General features: G+C 44.4%; 1 protein-coding gene across 2 annotated transcripts in view; it reads right to left on the reverse strand.

Annotated features, from left to right (window-relative positions):
* The window catches only part of FBXW4 (F-box and WD repeat domain containing 4), an 81396-nt gene that overhangs the window by 42716 nt on the left and 14465 nt on the right, over positions 1-24215 (reverse strand). For both annotated transcript variants that reach the window (XM_029200857.1, XM_029200856.1), the window contains exons 2-5: positions 22097-22192; positions 18647-18832; positions 18078-18210; positions 11601-11695 (exon numbers count right to left, since the gene is read on the reverse strand). In XM_029200857.1, the coding sequence (XP_029056690.1) occupies positions 11601-11695; positions 18078-18210; positions 18647-18832; positions 22097-22192 (510 nt within the window). The remainder of the gene's footprint in view (positions 1-11600; positions 11696-18077; positions 18211-18646; positions 18833-22096; positions 22193-24215) is intronic.

The raw sequence follows: 24215 nt of genomic DNA on the forward strand, positions 1-24215 counted from the left end.
GCAATTTAAATAGAACCATCTTTTAAGTCCCACTTCAAATTCCATGTCATCCAGGAAGCTCTCCTTATTTAACAAAAAGGCTACTGCTTTCCTCTGATTTCCTATCGATAACCTTGACAGTTGATGGCACTCACACTGCGTATATACAGTGTTGTCTGAGTACATGCATTATTTTACCAACTGGAATATAAGCCCCTGGATGGTAAAAACTGTCTCTTGTGCTTCATATTCCCCATACATCCTTGCACACAGCAGTATTCTTGATACACCTATAAGGCTGGCACTCAGAGATATGCATTACATAGAAAATTAGTTCTGAGTTTGCCTTGTCTTTTTAAAAAAATTTCAGTATTTTAACTTATTTCTTTTCCCACAAAAGGTCCCAAGTATGAAACCATGTTTAATGCTGCAAAAGCAAATGTAAGGAAGGACCTTTTCAGGGTAATGGAAATATTCTAAACTGAATCGTGGTGATGGATGCACAACACTGTAAATTTGCTAAAACTCATGGAATTGTACACTTAAAGTGGGTGAACTTTATATTATGTAAATTATACTTCAATGAAACTGTTTAAAATAATAAATAAAATAATAACTAAATGTAGGTCCATGTATCCTTAATTTAAATAACTGTAAGGGGAAAAGGAAGGGTTCTCTCTACAGTTACCTGATATTGAAATAGACATTTAAATGTAATTTATGTTTTTTCTATTAATAAAAATAGGCTCATTATAAAAAAAACTTAAATACAAAAAAGTAAAAAGAAAGTAAATGGCAGCAGAAATCTACCACATAAGAAATAACTGAAAAGATAGTCAAATAACTATCGTACTGCTTTGTGACCTTTTTTCATTCAACACTATGTTATGACATCTTTGGGGGTCAATAAATATGTACATCTATATCATCCTTTTAATGGCCATATAGTATTCTATTGGGTGAATGTAAAATATTTAACTAGACTCCTACTAATGGATATTTATGTGTTCTTAATATAAATCTTTATGTATACATCTTGCATACTTGTCTGATTATTGCCTTAGGATAAATTTCTAGAAGAGGAATTTATGTGTCGAAAGGTTTTTACATTTTTATTTTGATACTCACTGCCAAACTAATGTAATTTTAAAACTAACTTTTCCTCTCCTTATTCTTAGACTTACCATTACCAGCCTGCAAAGAAGGATTTTCCTGGCCACAAACCTCTAACAAGTGAAGAACCCTTTGAATAATCTTTATTTTTTGTGTTAACTTTTTGTTTTTATTCTCAGCCACAGCTTACCATGGATGCTAGTGAGACTCAAACTGGCCAGGAAAGTAGAGTGCTTCAAACACATTAACCCATGTGTCCCTCTCTCTCTGCCAGATGTTACGAACCTCACCTTCATACCCAGCTGACCCTCCTCTTGGGTCACTTACCATAGGACCCACTCCAATCACTCACTTGGCCTTTTCTCATTCAGGCCCAGGAGGAAAGAGGCCCAGCCTTGGCCAGGACAACTAACGCTACCACTGCAACAAAGCAGAAAATAACAGGAGAAAAAGAAGCATTCTGCAAGAGTAGAGCCCTCAGGAGCAAGAGACAGTGGGTCCCATGCTCTGAGCTAGGCCCTCTCTGTAGCCCCTGAAGGCCACGGTGCAGTGAGTTCAGGGTGAGGAGCATGTGCTAAGTGACGGCTGAGTGAATCTGGACAGCGTCCTATATGGAAACTGTGCTCCTGAGACTCCACAGAGTTTTGATCAGGCACCACAGGAATGATCCAGGGCAAGACTCAAGCTAATCTCTCTCAAAATTCCCCAGTCAACAAAGAAAGGAGGAACGGACACTTATGGTGGCCTCAAGCAGAAAGGGGTCCATTTCACTTTACCTTGCACATCTCAGCTTTCCTTCCCTCTCTGTCCAGCCAGCACATGTCACATGTGCAACAAGCCACACACAAAGGAGGAGAAGTAACCCCCACCGTTGCACGGTGGCCTCTACGACTGGTGGATATTTATACTTGGAAAAAGCTCATCCTCCACACTGCCTTCTGGCCTCTCTTTGTGTCTTCCTGTCTAGCTCAGCTCCTAGAAAGAAGCCAGTATGAAGCTTCACACCGGACCACTTGCTATGCCAGCATAATGAAAGTGATGCCCATCCCCTGCCTATCCTCATCTCCATCACCACCGAAGCTTCCAGAAGCAACATAGACATAAGTGTCTCCAGCCTGAAGCCAAAAGCCACACCTCTCTAGGTGGGGCAGACAAAGCATGGAAAGTCAAGAACAAGGCCTGGTGACCCCACATTCTGCTTCACCAAGCCTGCCCATGGTATTAAGAGAATCAGAGAAAGCAGAAGATAAAGGGCCTTGGCCTTAATGCCTTCTCAAAGCAGGGAAGCTCCTGCCTTCGGGAGGTGTGCTCTTTAGCCCCCAGGGCCGGTGTGCACGTTGTCTAAAGTGCACCAGCTTTAGATAGGGCTGCTGTTTCCAGCCTGCTGCGAAAACCAAAATACTACACCATGACCACCATGGCCACTGTTGGAGAAGCTGGATTATGGCTTTGCTGTAGGAAGGTGCAGAGGAGGAGACAGCAGTGCACACTGAGCAGGGCTAGAGACAAGTCTGAACACAATAACATAGAAAAGGTGTGTATGGTGGAGGAGGGAATCGCAACAAAATATGAGTTATAGTTATTTTAATCTCCTAAAAGTTTCTCTCTCAATACTTGAAATCCTCTTTTGCAAATTAAGGCCCTGCTGAAGATTCTGGATGTTATCACATACCAACTGGCACCCCACCTGCCCCTCCTATACTTTTCTGTGCCCCATTCATGTTTTAAATTTGCATTGCAAACTATGAAAAAGTAAAGCTTCCGCAGAAAGCAATTTCCTGGGCCAGCAGCTCTTGGACTAATACTCCCTTTGCAGTTACCAGGGATTCTGCATGCACGTACTCCCTTCCCTCCTCCCGCCAGCCCTCCCCCTCCCCCCACTCCTCCCTCCCTTGCCAGCACCTTCTACCTGAGCCAAGCCTATCTGACAGGGCACTACGGACAGTGTCACAAACTACCCCCTATGAAAATGCCCTGGACAGAAAAAGGAGCAAGAACCAGCTGAGAAAGAGGGGAAGGATTTTGGGTAGTCAGCTTAACAGAGCACCCCAGAGGCACAGCGGTTTGTCTGCAGTACAAGGCTCATAACTTATACAAAACAGGAAATAAAACCCCTGCCCCCAAAAGTTCACAATTTGAAACTTCAAAAAAATTTCGCCACCAGGGAAGTCTCTCATAGAATCTTTACAGGCAGTTTTCCATACCAATGGTGTCAAAATCTGTCACCGCTAGTGGTATACAGGGATGTCTATTGTCTTCCCTGATGGTGTGAGGAAAATGTTCCAGTTCTTGGATCTCAAGCTGCTAACCCCCCAAAAGGAACTACTACAATAATGAAACTCACGACACTCATGGATGCAGGGTAACTGTCATGGACAGGAGAATTCCTGTTCTTGGGTCTTAAGGCCATGACCAAGCTGAGCCACATGTGACTGTCCTGAACTCAGAAAGGGGAAGAAATACAGCTGACTCTGTGGACTGCCACCTGGAGGTCCCAGGGACCAGGACTCTGGTAGATGGAAAGGTGGTGGGGAGGAGAAGACACCATTTCAAAAAATTTCGTTTGAAATGAAAAGGAAAACAAGGAACTTTAAGTCTTGACTCCAAACTGATGTACTGAAATCTGCCCCAAATGGCCTGAGAGCCACCTAATGACAGGAGGATGGGGTGATCCTTCCACCTCTGACATGACCCCCCAATATACAAAAACACATTATGCTACTAATCCAGCCACACATTGCCTTTTTCACTCGGGCCCAGTACAAAGCCCTCTCCAGCCCCCGGTCTACTTACGAGAGTGAGCTCCATTGGCTCAAAAAGCTAAAAGCACAGATATTTCATGAAGATCCCTCTTTTGACTGATCTGAGTGCTGCAGCTAACAGGTGGGGAAATCTTAAACATACGAGTGTTATCATGACGAGACCACTGGAACGGATCAGTGCCATAAGTCAGACAGGGCTAGAAGTTTCCGCCCCACCATCAGGTTCCTCTTTAGCCTTGACAGATCAAACTCAAGCCGAAGCAGGCTACAGAGATCAGTTCAGTCTCCGAGCCAAAGGTCTTCACAGTGAGGGACCAAAGCTGCCCAGACTGGGCCTCTGCCGGCCCGTGTCCCAGATTAATCACCACCAGGAGGGGCTTGGACACCAGGCTGCAATCTGAGCCCAGCAGCACCTGCACAGGGGTCACCCCGGCACCTCCCTCACTCCCTCGGGCAAGACTCCAGGGAATGAGGGTGTCCACCTGTTGACTACGCTACTTGGAACAGGCAGGCCAGACGCTTAGCCATCTTCAATCCCACAGGTAAGTCACAGGCGGTTTGAGTTAGCGCAGAAGGTGGAAAGACATGGTGACTCAAGGAGTGAAGCCAGGGCTCCGTGAGAAGGAAAATTCTCAGCCTCTGAACAGAAAGAAAGAGAGAAAGGCCTCAATGCCCCTCTCACCACTGTCTAGAGAGAAAATCTAGCTCAAGACCAGCAGTGAGTGAACTAAGCCCTCAGAGGTTATGAACTAATGAGATGCTCCGTGAATGTTTGGGACACATTCTCGTCAGCCGCAGATCCACTGGATGCTGACAGGAAGGAGGGAGACCAGAGCAGGGATTTCTTTTCAAAACACACCCAAATGCTGCCAATACGCCTGTGTGACGGAAACTTAGACATAAATTCACTCTGTGAGGGTGCAGGAGAGCCTCTGAATGCCAAGACCTTGGAGAACAGTTTCCTCAAATAATCTACATCAGTAAGCTATTTCAAACACCTGTACACATAGAGCTAGTGACTATGTATGGTGCATTACACATGTCTGTCCATGCTAGAATGCACTCTTTAGGACCAATGGACCCTATTATAAATTCTTCTCAGATGGCAATTTCTTTTATATTGTTGCTTCTCTAAGTCTACTAGAGTAGGAGAAAGTATTCTTGAGACGAAAAAAAAAAAAAATCAAAAGGAGGAAGATAAGCATGAAGATCTATATCTTAGAACGCTCTGTCCCAGGCGCTAACTTGTGATATAAGGAGAAACCACTCGGATGGATGCACCCTTTTCCACCTGCCTCATGCCCCAGGGAAGGAAGGGTGGGAGGGGTCTGAGTCAGATTGAAGTGTGTGTCCCTTGAAAGAGCAGAAGAAAGCACAGGTCAGATAAGAGGAGAAAGAGCTCCTACACAGCGCCTTCATTTGAGGAGGAACACCCACATCCTGACTGTTACACCTTGTACCTCCAGAGCTCCATCTCCAGGAATTCCCTTTGAACTCCCGGCTGCAACCCAGAGTTAGGATAGAGCAGTGGCTACAATTACACACTTGCTTGTGGCGGGGGGGTGGGGGGGGGGGGGGGGGATGCTGTATGTGACAGGCCATGAAAGGTCCCTGCCTATAAAACAGACTGGAAAACAAACCCTTAATTTAAATGTTAATGAAAGTGCTGTGGAGACATCAGAGGCTTCCCGGCTGCTCAGAGAATAGCTACACCAGCCACAGAATTTATGGCTCCCCTTCACCCTCCTGCCTCCCTCTCTGCCTCATCACCCACTGAAGTTTAAAGAGTGTAAAAAAAAAAAAAAAAAAAAACAACAACTAATTTTAACATTAACTCCATGCTTCCACCTTGGGATGTGATTGCTAAATTATCTGTTGGCAGAACACTGATCAAAGGTGGAAAAACACAGGCACATTGCACACACAGCCCAGAAAAGTCAGCTGCAGCTAAGGCAGGAAAATTACCTTCTCTCTTCCTGATGTGGGAAGGGTAGAAGAAATAGCGGTGCAGGTAGGGACTGGAGCTGGGAGGTGCAGGCAGCAGGAAGAGGAGGAAGACCCTGATCTCTCCCATGTGTCTGCTCCCCATCTGAGAACTTAGCATGCCATATTTGCTAAGTTTCGCCTGTCTCTCCATCAGACTATGCTGTCTAGTTCACTGTTGTTTCCCCAAGGTCTAGCACACTGTAATGCTTAAGAAGTATCTGGAGAGAGAAAGAGAGATAGGGATGCAAGGAGAGATACAGAAACAGAGACAGAGCGGAGAAAGAAAGAATTTAAACAGAGGCTGAGGGATGGAAATGTATCCCTGCAGCAGGGGCACGGTCTTGAGGCACGGACTCCATGTCCACAGCGTCCCGCCTTCCGCAGCAGCACTCTCTGCTTCTAGTTGCAGTGCTTTATTTAAGTCAGTTCTTCCCAACTAGCCAACCTTCCCGGCCAGGGAAGGAGTCGCTCCCACAGATGGGGTCTGGGCCAGCCAGAGCTGGTTGGGTTGCAGGTCTCAGGCCAGCAGCCCAGTACGTGAGCTTCCCTGTGCCCAACATGCCCTGGGTAGTGGCAGAAATCCAGGGTCTTGAGGAAGTGAAACCCACCCCTGTGGCATTTCGTCCTTGCTACTGAGGGGTATGTCGGCCGGAGAGGCTTGGCTTAGCACCAGCAATGAACTCTAGGGTGGCGGGCGCTGCCCTGAGATTCAGCAGAACCAGACTCTGATTCAGTTGTATCTCTACACTGATCTCTTTCCAATCTTAGGTCATTTTAGGCTGGACCAGTGGGCCCACCTAGCATAATGCAGAGCTTCCTTCTTTCTCCAGGCATCATGCAGCCCCTTCCAGCCATGCCAGTCTCTGGTCCTTCCATGCTGTCTTTGTACCTCAGACTCTCTCATCTAGGGCCACCACACGCAGGAGACTCCCTCTAGTGTGGTCTTCAGCCTGGCAACAAGGGACACTGAGCCACTCCTCGCCTAGAGAAGGTGTCCTTTCCCTAGACAAGCCCCTGACCCTGGGAAGGGAGAAGAGACAGATCTTGATAGCTGTGGGCCAAACCATCAGGATGAGCAGCTACAATGTGAAGCATGACAAAGTCATCCATCAGAGTCTTTCTTCAGGTTATCAATCTTCAGGTTAGGGATCCCCTTCAGGAACCAGCTCTTTATCACCAACTAGAAAAAGCAAAACTCAGAGGCACAACATTTACTTTTGATTTGTCTTCCCCTAAAAGCACTGAGTGAGTTAGGAAGCCCAGGGCCAAAGAGTTGCTGAACCACTGAGAACCAAAAGAATCTAAACTAAAAGTTGGCTGCCTCCTTTTTTCCAATCTTTCAAACCTCTCTGTCAGAGAAAACTCCAGATGCAATTACCTTTCACTAAAGAAGGGCGTATTTCAAAAGGCTGGTGAATGTGTCTGCCACACACACAACACACAGTAAACCCTGTAGCCACTGGGAACAAACACCCACTCTCCCCAGAAATCCACCCCCTTACCAAACAGTAGTACACAGTGATGGCTTTCCTTCCAGACTCTCCCTCACCTCTGGGAGAAATGAAGCAAGAAGGGGCAGCTCCTCCATCAAAACCCCCCAGAGGCCACAACTCACTTTACAAATTTGAATCGGTACATTACAGGCAGACTTGGACAAATCCCCCCCAAAACAAACAGGCCACCACAGTGAGCAAAATTACACTAAATTATATTGTATATTTAATAACACAGCTAAGAAAAGTTTCCACACCTATACCACTCATATGTTTCCCTAATGACAGAAACAAGAGAGAAGGAATTAAAACCCAAGGGTCCTGGGAAGCCTTCCTGACCACACTCACTCACATGATAGCAAGTGTTGCTCGGAGATGGGGAAAGGGTTCTTCTGAGCACCTCCTTTTTCTTGGAGGGCAATAAATATGGTGTCTGCAGAGGAAGGAGGCACTGTGGGCTCCTCTCTCTTCCCCTCCAAAGCAAACAGGGCAATGGGGCTCCAGACTCATTTCAACATCAAGGCACCCCCCGGCCAGCTTGGAAGGGCCCTGCAAACCGAAGATCTATGTGCACTGGCACTCCTGGGATGGTGTAAGCATTCATAGCTACACGAGTGAGCCCAGGCCTTGATTACATACTGCCTTCCTCCCCTCCCCCTCGCTATCTCAACTCTGGCCTCCAGAAATAGAATGTTCCCAGATCCCCACAGAGGCTTTCAAGGGCCACAGCTACTGTCCAAGATTCTGGTGGATGAAGGCATTGCAGTGATGTAAAGGCCTGCCTCGTGGCCCTCCCTCTGCACCACAGCATGTGGCAATAAGCTGGAGACCTGAGCCTCTTCTGCCCCATCCCACATGTGCCCTTCTCTGAGCCTCAATTTCTCCATCTGCCAGGAGGGGAATGACCCTCTCCCTTCCTCCACCAGAGACAGACTAGTTTCAGGCACTTAGTATCATCTGGCAACCACTACAGTTGTGCCCCCATCTTTCCCCCACCACTGAATAAGATCCTCAGGAGAGCTACCCCACAGCAACTGTTCAGTCAATACACAGGGAGCACAGAGGAAAGGGAGTGAGAAAAAAAGAGATGGAAAATAGAAGGGATGAAATCGAGTCTTTAACAGTTCATTTCCTTACTCTGAGTATTTACTAACTTTATTCAGCTAGAAATAATCTTTTAATGGCAATACAATGTACTGCATGTTTTAAAAATTCTGCTTTTCTGTGATACTTATGGAAAAGTGCTCAGAACTCTATGTGACCTCAGGAGATCGTATCCTGAGACCAGTTAGGACCCACAATCACACCCAGACGTGTGCCCTTCCACCTCCAGCATCTCAATTCAGTTCCATCTCAACCAGTCCTTTCACTCATCAAACAGCTCCCAGTTGGGCCTCCTCTACAGGAGGAAGGCTGCATCTATAAGTCATAAATCCTAAAAGCAGAGTTATTAGTGTTGGGGCCAGAAGATGGGTTGGAGGGCACATAGGAGGTAGAGGGAAAGGTCCTTGCCTGCCACCTTCCCATGGAGCCTACTGGTTTTCCTTCCGTTTTTTGAGTACCTAAACATGGCTCTAAGCACATGACTGGTATTAAATATTATCCTCCAAGAGTGTTTACAAACCAAGAACTCAAGGTCAAGAAAGGAAGAAGAGGTGACATTTGGACACAGGACAGAATACCTGCTTTCTCCCAGTCATGAACACCTCAAGTTAAGCCTAGGGCTTGAGATTTCATGTTTCATACTACAAGTTTCTAAGTACACACCTATGAAAAGGAGGCAGATAAGTCCCAGCATCAAAGATAAATACGATGAATAGCTCTGACAAATTATTTTAAATAGAAGAAAGAGACTGAGATGTGCCAGGTCTCCCAATTGTCCAGGCTCCTTGGAGGATAGCTGCTGGCCACCCACTCTCGTGTTTTTCACAAGGGGTTCACGGTCACATCACATTAGTGACACTGACGACCACACTCAACAAGAAAGGTGGCAGGGAAGGGAACAGAGGCAGCCATGGAGGGCAGGAAAACCACAGGGGAAAAGGAAAGGAAAGAGATTCCTGCTGAGTCCCCACCTCAAGAAGAATGCAAAAGAGCAGTGTAACTCCCTGAGGGACAGGAGAAGCCCCAGGGAAGGGTGGAGACGTGAGAGCAGCTAAAGCAGCTAAAGAAATGCTTTACCAGCTGGGAGAGATTCTGGCTGACACAAGATTCTAGTAGCCCTTTTAGCTTTGTATTTTCATATTCATTATTTCAGATCATCTTCACAATAACCTAGTAAGGACTATGAAAGAAATGGTATTCATATTTAACAGATGAGGAAACCACGGCTCCGAGGACTTACCCGAGGCCACCCTGCTGGTTGGTGGCAAAGCAGAACTCCAGTTTCCCAGAACAGACCCTACAGCTAGGAGGCAGTGTCTTCCAAGATTGGGAAAATGGTTCAGTTTACTGAAAGGCTCAAATTCATTGACACAGTGAGAAGAAATGGATCTAATAAGATGAAAAGATTCCTATCCCAATATATTTTTGGGGTAAGAGAAAAAGAAGCAGACAGAACACCAACATATACTCTGGTCATTTAGTGTAATGACAGAATCCCAAATACAAACTACTTTTTAAAAACAGTCCAAGACACCATTTGTGGACTTGGAGAAAAGGTCATCTCAAATAACTGTGGGTCATGGAGCTAAACAGCCAGCCAACAGTGAGTGAGAGTCATCCCAGGGGCAAGAAAGTACACCAAGAAGACATTTAAGGAGAATGTTAAGAAAACATGAGACCTAGGTTTTCACCAAAGATGGGGCATATCAAGGACTTAGCAGAGGGTCTGGCATAGAACATATGACTAATAAATGTTAGCTGCTGTTAACAGTAGTAGTTAAAGAGCAGTGCTAGTAATATTAGGAAGCTAGGTCCTTCCTCAAAGCCAGCTTCCAAGTTGTGACCGAAAAAGCCCCAAAGTCAGTTTATTGTGATCTAAACTGCTTCTCAGCGACCAAGGCAGACATTGTCCTCAACCTTTTATTGACATCATCTTCAACAGCTGCCACGCTCTATTCTGTTAACAGGTAGCCTAACACATTCCAGAGGAGGTGGCTAGAGCAGAGGGATATGAAGGTGGGGATGCTAGGAGAGCCTGTGTCTTTAGCCTAATTCCATGTGCAGGAAGCACATGGACCATCTCCAGCCTTAAGAGCATCCCTCCACCACCGACCTCACCCCAGGCCACCCCAGTCTCCTGAAGCCAGCAGGAGTCCTCAGGTAACCACCAAGATGAAGTCACCAGCCTACCTGTCACCTCCCACCCTTACACATATCCAGCCCACAGACACCCAGGCTTGGCTAACTGGCTTTAAAGGGGGCAGCATTAGGAAGAAACTGAGGAGGGGCCAGAGCTCAATGGCTCCATTTTCCACCCTCTGCTCCCACACACTTAGGCCTCTCTACTCCCTGCTGGTCTTTCCTTCCCTTTTTCCTAGGATTGCTAGAATGATTTGTTCTGAACAGCGACAGGTTTATAGGTTAGCCGACACCTCCGCTCTGTGGAATTTTAATTAACTTCTCCCATCGTCAATATGCTAAGGAACGGGGTCTCCATTCTCTGAGGTCAGCAATGTGTTTCAGGTCCTGCTATATCAGCCGTCAAATTGAAGAATTAATGACGTGGCTAATCGGCTCTAATTCTTTAGGAGGAAAAAAATTTGAAAGAAAGTTGTGGAAGGGGCAGGAGGAGGGGTGCAGGCTCCTTGGGGTGAGGAGAAAAAGGCTGAAGGGGGCTGAGCCAAGAGGGGGGATCAACTCTTTCATAAAACAAGTGACTGACTTAAACCCGATGTTGGAGGGTAGTAGCCCTACAGCTTTCCCATTGATCATTTGGTGGGGAGTGAGGGGTGAAGGAAGTGGGAGAAGACACTAAACACCCTGACAGAGCATGTGCAGAGAAGGTGTCTATGTACTCTGCTGGTGGGGAGAGAGGCCCTGCCTCGGTTCAAGAGAACCTAGAAAGCAGAATTCAGGATGCAAGGCTCATTCAGTCACAGGCAAAACTAGAGAAACACCAGTCAGACCAAAGGGTAGGGTAAAGCCGTCATCAAAATTGGCACTTCTGCTATAATTGTCAACAAATTTACTCCACATACATGATTTTGCACGAGGCCCCAACTGGACGTGGGCCCCAAGCCTCTCCTGATGACGCCCACCTGACCTCATAAAATAAAAGCATTATCACATGGGATAAAACCATACACCAAAACATCTCCCTTACCTGTGCAATGGGCTGATAGCAATGGACCAGACTCGGTCTTCAGTCTGGATGGTGTGTAAGCACTGCCCCAGCCGGCCTGAGGCCAAAGGCCATACCTGGAAACAGGAGAGGAGATGCTCTCGTTGGCGTTGCCTGGGATCGGGATGAGGGTTGGAAAATGCACCAGGTGGAGTCACTGTTCCTAGGGTGGGTGGGGAAATGGAGAATCCTTTCTATCCTGTACACACAGAGCTCGGGGTAGCAGCAGAGGGACCTCTCCAGCTTCTGCCTTGCCTACCGCCCGAACAGACGCTGGCTCCCAGTCCTAACCACCCTTTCACGTCCACCTGAGAGCCCTTATGCAGCAGCCAATTGTATACCAGGGAATCAGAAGTTCCACGTTCCTCAGCTGAGACCTGACTGAGAAGCGTGAGCAGGTGAGGCTTGCCTCTCTCAATAACCTCCCCGTGTTAGTGGATTTTCCTTTTCCTATCTCTCACCAAGATTTTACTTTGGGGAGGTAGGGAGAGGGAGGAAGATCAAGGCCCAGTATGAGAGGACAGAGATAGAATTAGATTAGAATTAGAGAGAGAGGAGTAAAAAGAAAGATCCAAGGGAAGGAAAAATGGAAGAAGAGGACTTCAAAGTGGGAAGGTGGTGTGTTGTTGTTTGTTTGTTGATAATGCCCAGAATCCAGTGCTATTCATGTCAGCAGGGAATTTAGCACCTAGTGTCACCAAAAGTAGCAGAAAAGCTTAACTCTTTTAAGCTTCCATATCTCCTACTGGTTAAAAATATTGCTTGGAGCACATTATCTGGTCCCTATCAGTCAGGAATGTACATTAGCAGCCACTCTGGGCTTAACTCTAATCAACACTCACAGAGCCCTCTCAGCGGTCAGTGCATTTAGAAATCTCCCATTAAGCACAAGGCCCCCTCACCTCACCCTACCCCAGATGACACACACAGGGGACTAAGCCTCTAACCAAACAGAGAGGAAACCTCAAATGTACAGGGCTGTCCCCAGACAGCAGCCAAGGAGGGATCCCGAGGAGGCCAGATGGATCAGTGACCTCTCAAGGTCCCTGCAGTGCTATAAGGGGAACACAAAAAAGTCAGACAGGACCTTAGATGGAAGAACTTTCAGGAAACATTCCTTGAGTTTAAGGGGTAGGTGATGGAGTGGGGGTGGTCCTGACTTCTTAGGATCACATGATATCTCTTCTCTATAAAAGGAGAAAGTGTTTCTTAGATTTTGTGTGTCTATGATAGGGGGAGAAGGGTGTGAGTTACTTTTCCCAACACCGGGAAAAGAAAATAAATTTAACAAGAAGATCCTGAATAAGGAAGGGCAGAAAACAAAGGTAAACACCACAATTTTCCTGGAATGCCAGGATTCTGGCTCATTCTTCTGGATTAGGTCACTTTGGTAGCAACTAGATGCATCTAATGTCCTCTTTCAGACAGCCTTGGCTTGGAAGAGGTTTGTCTTTTCCCTGATGCAAACTACCTAGGAGGCAGGTTCTTGTTTGGTGTGGGTGACTAGAGACTCTGATTACAAAATCTCTGGGGGCAGCCCTAGGCCTGAATTCACTAGTGTCCTCCACTGAACAGGCTGGTGGATCCCTAGACTGTGAAAACCACAGAACAAGGTTCCTGGTCTCCAGGGGTGGCTCTGGAAGCATGCTGCCAATTTCCCAAGCACGATCTGGGGAATGTGGCCCTCCTGACCTGCACCAGTAGTAGCACACCATCCACCAAAACATGAGTATGCTGATCACATCTTAACCCTCAGTAATCAAATTCAAAACAGACCCAACCCTGGAGAAGATATAACTCAGTGGGAGTGGGCATTTACACAGTCCTTATAAAAAGCAGTTGGCGGGCTTCCCTGGTGGCGCAGTGGTTGAGAGTCCGCCTGCCGGTGCAGGGGACACGGGTTCGTGCCCCGGTCCAGGAGGATCCCACATGCCGCGGAATGGCTGGGCCCGTGAGCCATGGCCGCTGGGCCTGTGCGTCCAGAGCCTGTGCTCCGCAACTGGAGAGGCCACAGCAGTGAGAGGCCCACGTAACCGCCCCCCACACACACACACAAGCAGTTGGCAATATGTATCAAGATCCTTAAAATAACCAAAGCCTTCGACTCAGTAATTCTATTGCTGAGACTCTATCCTAAGAAAATAATCCTAAAACGAAGAAAAACCTAAATGATAAAAATATTCCCTGCAGCCTGCAATAGCAGAAAGAGCATATGTGGGCTTTAGGATTAGACAAATCTGGGTTTGAACCCCAGTTGCTACTTATTTATCTCTGATGTTAGGGATATTTTATAACTTGTTAGCCTCAGTTTCCTCATGTATAAAATGGGAAATAATGCCTATCTTTTAGGGTTGCAGTGTGGAAAAATGAAGATAAGTGTAAAGCACCCAGCACAGAAACACAGTATTTGGCAGACATTAGGCATCAATAATGGTGGTCCTTATTACTATAGGAAAGAAATAGATACAAACATCCACCAATAGGAAAAATAGTAACTAAATTATGGTAAGTCCATTGTAAAGCCATTAAAGATGACACAAGTAATTTGCAATAATAATGGAAAACCTTATAAAATAAAGTAGACACAGCAGGGTATATTGGGTATATAAGATATATTATGAATATGAATCAAAACAACAATGAGATATCACCTCACACAGGTCAGAATGACCATCATCAAAAATATCTACAAACAATAAATGCTGGAAGGGGTGTGGAGAAAAGGGAACCCTCCTACACTGTTGGTGGGAATGTAAATTGGTACAGCCACTATGCAGAACAGTATGGAGGTTCCTTAGAAAACTAAAAATGGAACTACCATATGATCCAGCAATCCCAGTCCTGGGGCATATATCCAGAGAAAACCATAATTCTAAAAGATACATGTACCCCAATGTTCTATTTAGCACTATTTACAATAGCCAGGACACGGAAGCAACCTAAATACCTGTTCACGGAGGAATGGATAAAGATGTGGTACATGTATACAATGGAATACTACTCAGCCATAAAAAAGAACAAAATAATGCCATTTGCAGCAACATGGATGGACCTAGAGATTGTCATACTGAGTGAAGTAAGTCAGACAGAGAAAGACAAATATCATATGATATTTCTTGTATGTGGGATCTAAAAAAATGGTACAAATGAACCTCTTTACAAAACAGAAATAGAGTCACAGATATAGAAAACAAACTTATGGTTACCAAGGGGGAAGGCAGGAGAGGGATAAATTAAGAGATTAAGATTGACATATACACACTACTATATAAAAGAAATAACTAATAAGAACCTACTGTAGAGCACAGGGAACTCTACTCAATACTCTGTAATGACCTATATGGGAATAGAATCTAAAAAAGAGTGGATATAGGTATATGTATAACTGATTCACTTTGCTGCACAGCAGGAACTGATACAACACTGTAAATCAACTATACGCCAATAAAAATTCATTTATAAAATAGATATATTATGACCATGATTATGTGGGGAAAAATTACCCTAAAGGATAGAATGAGGAAATGAATAAATGTAAAGCGCTTATTAGCACAGTGCCTGGTTACATTCTATGTTATTATAAAACAAAAAGAGCAAACCTATGCACTGAAAAACACCTAAAAGGAAAAAAAAAACAACAGTTCAAATGTTCCCTCCTTTATAAAATCTCCCCTTCCAAGTCAAATGTGATCTCTCCACCCTCCAAACTTTCTGGCCCTTTCCCTAGAGCCTTAAACTTCACAGTCCTGACCACTTCCAACCAGCTTCATAGCTTCATAGCTAGTGCATGCAGTCTCAACTCCCCTTAAGGAAAGGCTGTATCTTCTTCCCCTTTGAAGCCTCGCATACAGTAAGCACTTATCAGAATGAAAGAAAGAATAAAGAAAACGGAAAAAAATGAAGGAATGATCAGACCTGGCCCAGGCCCAGCAAGAATGTAAGCTACCATCCTATCACATCTCAGGATGGGGCCAGCCTCACCAAAGCCCAGAGGGGCAATCCAAGCTAAGTCACAGTAAATCTGAAACTAGGATTGGGGGCAGGGGAAGGAAGCTCTCTGGGCAGTCCCTAGCTCAGAAGTTTTGCAAAGAAAATGTTTTGTTTCCCTTCACCCCAATAAATCTCTTTCCTAAAACATAGTCCATTTTGGGGAACTCCCAAAAAACAGGCTATAGATGTTTACAGACAAACGTGACTAAGTTCTTATGTAGGTTCAGGTATTAGAAACCTGTACAAGCAGCTGGAGAATTACAGATGCCACCAAAAAGAAATGGAAAGTCAGTTATAAAAGACTAAATGTGGGTAATGTGAAAATGGTCCAGGAAGATGAAGATGGCTAAATGCAAAGACAACAATAGAAGGAGGGAACAGAAGCAGCATCCAGAAAGCCAGAAAGATGAGCTGGCCTGGAGGTCACTGGGAAATCGCAAAACAGCTGACTAGCTTCCTGGAGTTGAAGAACCAGGGGGGAGAATTCTGTCACTGACTAAAAAGAAATCCTCAAAAGGAATAGGATCTACTGCAGTGACAATTTTAGAATTAGAAAGTACCAATTTTAATGCTTAAAAACTCTAAACCAGTAAATAATTGTACTTAAAACATGAAACTAACCCAATATCCTAAATAAAATTGCTGTCAATCTTCAACTGTAAGCAGTCTATAGCCCTGAATTGCCACCTGTGGTCATAAAGTTTAGCTGTACACTGCTCTGGGTGTCATACCACAGAGAAATGGGTAGAAGAGATGTCACTGAAGGCTTCACGGGGAAGCTTGAAGCTGTGACAAGAAAATGCTAGAATGAGATGAGAATATCTAGGTCCCACATGCACAAAAGGTTTCTGTGCAAATTGACTTCTGAGCAGTATAGCAAGTTAAGGTTGGTCTCTTTACAAGGAATGGTACAGAGACAGTGACCAATCAGAAACCTGAAGTAAGTATGGGGTGGGGGATTCGGAAGCAAGAGATAGGAAATACAGTTTCCATGTTGGTTCAAAAGATTTTCTGGGGTGAGATGAATTGGGAGATTGGGATTGACATATATACACTACTATGTATAAAATAGATAACTAATGAGAACCTACTATATAGCACAGGGAACTCTACTCAGTGCTCTGTGGTGACCTAAATGGGTAGGAAATCTAAAAAAGAGGGGATATGTGTATACGTATAGCTGATTCACTTTGCTGTATAGCAGAAACTTAACGCAATATTGTAAAGCAACTATACTCCAATAAAAATTAATTAAAAAGAAGAAGCCTTGATTTTAGATTTCTGGCCTCCAGAACTGGGAGGTAATAAATTTCTGTTGTTTTAAATTAAAAAAAAAAAAAAAGAAGAAGAAGAAGGTTTTCTGAATTTTTCTCAGGCTCCCTGTGCTGACGCACATGTCTCTCTGACAAAATACAAAGTGTAAGGAAAAAATAAGCAAAGGGAGGAGAAACTTCCATAAATACAAAGGAACATATTTAGTCCTTCTTTTTACGTAAATTAGCAACATTTTCACATGAAGGTGTAATCACTAGAGGGAACATGGAGCCAGAAAAGTTAGTAAAGATTGCAACTTCTCTCTCCTGAGTCCCCTCCTTATGTGTCCTAGAGTCCCATTTGCTGACATGGTCAAGCATTTTGCTCCTATTAGCACTGTGGAGTCTCCAGATGCTGGGAAACACACAAGCAAGAACCTATCGAGCTTCCTGCACCATCAGCTGAATTATCAGCAAAGTTCCCACAGCAGTCTCAAAGGATCAGGCATGTGTGGGTCCTGGCAAGGGCTACTGGACACAGGGATGGAGAAAGTTCTTCTCTGCCTCATGGGTGAAAGCCTATTTGACCCAGACGTGGAGGAGCTGAGTCCATAAAGCAGGGGTTACACTACTTTATCAGTCTCATTCTGTTGGGCCTTGGCAGATGTCTGACTTTAGACCAGGCAACTTGGCAATGACACAACAAACAATGCCCTCCTCTAGTCGTCTTTCCACTGCCTACTGACCACATCACTCTCCAGAGAAGCAATAAAAACACATTTTAATTATCAGCCCGATTGCTTATAAACAAGGTGGTAAAAAATTAACCTTCTCAAACAGAGAGCGAGCAAAAGGAGGGAGATTTTAAAATAAAATATTGGGGTTAGAACTCAACCCACAAACTTGAGGAAGCTCAGCTCAGGGAGGAAAAGCTGGCCAGGCCCTCTGTTTTTGAGTTCACGCCACATTTCAAGTGAGTGGCAAGCTTCCCAGCCACTGTCCACTCCTTTCCCAGGCCAGCTGGCAGGGACATAGCCTGGCATGGCAAGCTGCATGCCAGAGGCACATAAGTGAGTTCTTTATTGTGTCGTTTCCCCCACTGCCCCAACTCAGTGCCCTCAGCCAATCCTGAGACTCAAGGTCCTATCCACCCTCTCCCACCCCACTCCCTGTAGACAGTAGGAAATAACAGTATGTAAGGGGGAGACCACCTCACCTTGGCCGTCCTGTCTCTGGAGCCACTCACAATGATGCCCCCTTTGCAATCCACACAGTTCACCTCCTGTTCATGGGCTGAGTACTTGACAGTGAAGGTGCTGTGAATCTTATGAATGCCGATCTTCCCATCTCTACAAGAGAAATAAGAAGCCAACCCCCGAGAGCCAGTTATTCTCTCTGTAGAAAAAGAACAAGTCTACAGAAACAGCCGGAGTCTCCAATGACTTCCAAATTTGCTAAGCTTTATACAATTCAGCCCAATAAGGTGCTGAGTTTCTAGATACCTTTACTTCTTCAGTATACTTGGGGCTGAACAGAGCTGAGAGACAAAACAAATCTCCCACTTGAGCGTATCAAAACCAGTTTCACTTTTCATTAAAGGCTCTTCCTGTTTTCCTTCTCCAGCTAACCCTATGAAGTACCTGCTTTAAATGGAAAAAAACATTACCCCTTCTTCTAGTCTCCCTACTCATCCCTTTGGAGTTGAGACAGAAAAGTCAGAGGCAGGCAGAAGGTCTCTGAAGAATACTGAGGAGGAGGAAGGAAGGAGAAGCCTGCAGCACTTACCCTCCTGCACTGATAATATGCGAGTTGGCCAGCACGAAGTGGCAAACGTCCTCATCATGCCCAGCAAAGACTCCCAGGGGCCTCCGGTTCAAGCTGGCACCATCTGGGCGGAACTGATAGGCCAGGATGAAATTAGCCTGGGATATGTACAGAGAATCACCCTCTAGCTGCATCCAGGGCATCTGACTGCAGAGATGGAAAACAAAATTTAAGGATCATCAAGATATAGCATGAAGGGACTTCCTTGGTGGGGCAGTGGTTAAGAATCCACCTGCCAATGCAGGGGACACGGGTTCGAGCCCTGGTCTGGGAAGATCCCAAGTGCCGCAGAGCCGCTAAGCCTGTGTGCCACAACTACTGAGCCTGCACTCTAGAGCCCACAAGCCGCAACTACTGAGCCCGCGTGCCACTACTACTGAAGCCCACACACCTAAAGCCCGTGCTCTGAAACAAGAGAAGCCACTGCAGTGAGAAGCCCACGCACCACAACAAAGAGTAGCCCCCGCTCACCGCAACTAGAGAAAGCCCGCGCGCAGCAAAGAAGCCAAAAATTAATTAATTAATTTTTTTAAAAAAGAAGAAACCTCCTCAAAAAAAAAAAAAAGAAGATATAGCATGAAAATTCAACTTCAAACTCCAGAGAGGCTGACCAATCCCCAACTTAGCAATAACCTGCAAGGTTAAGTCTATACCTCACTCCCCTCCTTCAAAACTACCTACCCTTAGGCTACCTTTAGAAAACTAGAGTGATTGAGCTTTGTGGTGACCTAATCTTCTTTGGACTTTCTAAAAGAAAGTCAGAATAAAAGACCAATTAAATATCACTTTTAAATGGAGAATGCTTGGGATTTCCCTGGCGGTCCAGTGGTTAGGACTCAGCGCTTTCACTGCCATGGCCCTGGGTTCAATCACTGGTCAGGGAACTATCCTGCAAGTTGCCCGTGGTGTGGCCTAAATAAATAAATAAATAAACAAATAAATAAATAAATAGAGAATGCTTAAGGCTTGAATTACTGGCTACCTATACTTCTTGTGGGTAGGCAGAGCAACGAAAATGCAATGATTGAGGGGTGGGGAAGGGCAAAAAGAAACCTTCCACCCAGATGAAGTAATTTTTTCATTCTGTGTCCTCACTGATCTGAAGTTTAAGTGATAAGTTTCAAGGTTCCAGGACCTCCATACACACCTCTTTCCCAATAGATCATTTAGGGTGTGATAGAGAAAGGAAAAGAGTGAGCCCAGGGAAGCCCCATTCCCTTGTCTTACTAGAGCAAAAGGGCCTCTTTTTTTTTTTTTTGGCTGTGTTGGGTCTTCGTTGCTGTGCACGGGCTTTCTCCAGTTGCAGTGAGTGGGGGCTACTCCTCGTTGCAGTGCACGGGCTTCTCATTGTCATGGCTTCTCTTGTTGCAGAGCACAGGCTCTAGGCACGCAGGCTTCAGTAGTTGTGGCACGTGGGCTCAGTAGTTGTGGCTTGCAGGCTCTAGAGCTCAGGCTCAGTAGTTGTGGTGCAGCATGTAGGATCTTCCTGGGCCAGGGCTTGAACCCGTGTCCCCTGCATTGGCAGGCAGATTCCTAACCACTGCGCCACCAGCGAAGCCCAAAAGGGCCATTTTTAAGTGAAAGGAATAAAGCCATTTAGGAAAGGATGCTAATGTACTGATTAAATTCCTAGATCCTCACAGAGGATACCTACATTTCTGTATTAGAGGGTAAGTGTGGCAATGGAAAAACATAGCTCCAGAGCAGTCTACTACAGTTCAGAGACTACAGAGAAATAGTTGGCTCTCACAGGCAGCTGATAAAAGAAATATACAAATAGTTAAAGATTCCCTCTACAAACTGGCAGGAGGGAAAAAGGTTAGAAACCACAGGTCAGTCCCATGGCACAGAGTGAGCCTTAAGAAGAAAGAAGACTCTGCCAGACACCATGCTCTATGGTGGGGACTAAGCCCCTTGCACAAGGTACATCCCAGCAGCCTGTCCTACACCACATAGGGGTCCTAGAGCTACCAGGTCCCAAGCAAAGCATAGGGACAGATGATTCATCCCCATTTATAGAGACACCATCTCCCACGGCCAAGCCTGTCTGAGCAACCTGGGCTGTGTTTCTTCCCCAGACTCCTTAATACAAGTGTCATAGGAATGTGGAAAAGTTCTGCAAAGATGGACCATTAAATGCAGCTTGGACTTTGTAGTAACTAGCTTCTGCACATGAGGTTTTTACAAGCGTGTGCAAATATTATATGGAACATGTGTAGAGTGTGTGCAGATGCCTGCACTCTCATTCATTATGCACATTCCTCTTCAACATCCCTTGCACGAGTTTGTGGCACACTCAAGTGGGCAGCAAACAGAGGGGTTTGGAATTCATGTGTTTAGAGCCATCTGGTAAACAGCCATTTGCCCAGGACAAGAAACCAGGTTCATGTCAGGTGAACAGTGGAGAATCGCGGGGCAGCCTGGTAACCATTTTGTGTATTTATTTGCCAAATTGCTTGAAACCAGCCCGAATAGACGTCAGGAACAAAACCTTGTTAGAGAAATAAACTCTTCTTTCTGGTAATAAAAGGCAAAAGTGGGAAGCAGAGGGTAAAGCCCTTTGTCATACAAATCCATCTTTCTCCCCTGTAGTTGCTTTACCATCATCACCACCACATAATTTGCAGTAACCCGTGTCAGTGAAAGCAGCAGAAATTGTATATAAGCAAGAGAAAAAGGCCATCAGGTGAAGAAGCCTGCCTGAACCTATCGGCACAGGTCCAGGTCCGCTGGAATGTGGAATCATGATGTTCCCTATCCATTCCAACCAATCAACAAAGAGCACTTTTTTGGTAGGGAGTTAAATAATAACTATGAAATAATTCAGCATCAATGAAGTATAAAATTTGTGGCATTAGCAGTGCCAAAGTTATTATCTAAATTTCCTGCCATTTTTTTCCAAGCTCTACCTCCTGTAACATACATATCCAAACCTTCAGATCCTATTTTGCTTTTTAATAAAAGTAGGGGAGAGGGCTACAGGAAGCCAAGAGTGAAGGTGTAACTCTCTAGAGTAGAAAATTTTTTTAAAAAATTGTAAAATAAGATGAGCTGAAATATTGGCTTCATTTATTTCTTTTGATGAGGTACATTATTACCTCTGAGTGGTAGGATTATAGGTAAGTTTTATTTTCTTCTTTAAGCTCTTCTGTTTTCAAATTTCTACAATAAACATTATTTTTATAATCATAAAAATATGGGATCTGTTAAAATAAATTACATTTTTTATAATCTTTTTTTAAATGTGAGAAAAAGTTGTCCCTCCAATGCCCCTTTTGTGGTATTTAAAGGATCACCAGTGCCCCATCACCCAGGACAGGCATATTTATACTCCAGCTAGGACTAGATTTTTCATTTCCCAGCATTCTTTAATGTCCCAGGTAGCTTTGAAAGAGTCAAGAGGCTACTTACCTGCATTTCCACTTCAGCAGAATCCCCTCTCGGCAGCGCCCCAACCTCCAGTTCTGAGATACCTTCACCCGTTCCTTCACTGGTACACTTGCCATCCTGTGTCCAGACAGAGCAGATAATCCAATCACTACAACTCATTGCCAACCAGAGAAAATTCCCTGGGCTTTTTTTTACAAGTCAGGACTCAGAACATCCAGAAAATATGTGAATATAAGTGAACGGGTTAGGAGACAAGTAAGAAATAACTCTTCTCCCTCCACACTAGGATAATCAAGAAAGCCAAGGAGAACAGCCTGTCCTTTAAAGTGTCCATAGTGATGCCAAAGCTATCTAACAGAGAAGGGATGACAAAGAGTACTGGGACCACTGGTTAGCCATGTGGAAAAAAAAAAAATCCCTGCCTCACACCATACAGAAAAATTAATTCAAAATAGATCACAGATTTAAACATAAAATCTAAAACTATAAAGCTGTTAGAAGAAAAAATATAAAAATATCTCTGTGGCTCAGGAAGTAGACAACAGTTTAAGACACAGAAAGCAATAACATAAAAGAAAAATCCAATAAATTTGATTTTATCAAAATTAAAATTTTCTGCTCATCAAAATGAATACACAAGCCCCAAAATATGAAGAAATCCTCCCTGTGTGTGTGTGTGTGTATGTGTGTGTGTGTGTGTGAATAAGGAACTCTCCTACATCCTTGTGAGAGATGAACATGGTACAGCCTGGGAAAAGGTCTGGCAGTTTATTATAAATCCAAACACATACCTATTCTATGACCTAGCAATTACCCAAGAGAAACGAAAGCATATGTCCACAAAAGGCTTACTCAAGACTATTCATAGGAACTTTATTCATAATAGCCAAAAGTTGTAAACAGCCCAGGCATCCATCAAAAGGAGAATGGATAAACACACTTTGGTGCATATTCATACAATGGAATACTACTCAGCAATAAAAAGGAAAGAATTATTGATACACACAATGATGTGGGTGAATCTCAAAAACATTCTGAATGAAAGAAAACTTACACAAAACAGTTCATATTGTATGATTCCATTTATGTGAAGTTTGATTAGAAGAATAACTAATGAATGGTGAAAAAATCAGAACAGTGTTGACCACCAGGGTGGAGATGGCAATTGACTGGGAAAGAATAGGTAGAAGCTTTCTGGGGTAACACTTTATATCTAAATCTTGAAGGAATTTGGGTCATGCAAGTGTGTATGCATTTGTCAAAAACGTATCAAATGATAAACTTAAAATTTGACCATTTCGTTGTATATAAATTTTTCTTAAAAAAAAGAACCATAAACCAATATACTCTAGTCAATGATATGCATGCACGCAAAACTGTTTAGAGGTGAAGTGTACTGATATCTGCAACTCACTTTAAATGCATGATAAGGCAAACATAGTAAAATGTTCACTGTAGAATCTAGGTGGCGGGTGTATGAGTGTTCATTATACAATTCATTCAACTTTTCTATATGTTTTAAATTTTTCATTCAAAAAATGTTGAAGGGGAAGTGTCAGTAGTACTTTCTGGATGAAGAAAGTTGGAGCAGTAAGAGATGAGGGAGCTCAGCAGCAACATGAATGGCATAGTTTTGGGGTGGGTTGGAGTGGCAGGGGGTAGGGAGACAAGCTCAAGTCCCTTGTGAAAGTGCACATTTGGACGGAATTTTGAAACTGTGGGCAAGAATTTGAACATTCCATTTCAGGCCCCCATATCTCCCCTGTGTCTCCTTGACTTGCTCCACTGGACAATACATGGTACACTGCTTGGGACACAGGGTAATAACTTGTCATGTCTACTGAGAAAAGGAGAGAAACAAACATTTCTTCCAGTATCTACTATATCTTCACCTTTACTACCCTTTACTAAAAGACAGCAAGCAAGTCCTGCTTTCAAGATTCTAAAAGATACAAAGTAAAATCTCAAAGTAAGGAAAGAAATCACTACTTAATTAGTGCTGTTGGGTTTGTATTACATGTTCCAGCTTTATTAGAAAGAAGGGAGGGAAGAAAAATATGCATGCCTAGAAAGAACACTAGAAGATTTCCAGACTCTAAAATGGTTAACTGTGGACAGGCAACTTTGGGTGTTTTAACTT

The sequence above is a fragment of the Monodon monoceros genome, unplaced genomic scaffold (assembly GCF_005190385.1).
Source record: "Monodon monoceros isolate NGI ecotype Baffin Bay Population unplaced genomic scaffold, NGI_Narwhal_1 Super_Scaffold_4, whole genome shotgun sequence".
Lineage (NCBI taxonomy): Eukaryota > Metazoa > Chordata > Mammalia > Artiodactyla > Monodontidae > Monodon > Monodon monoceros.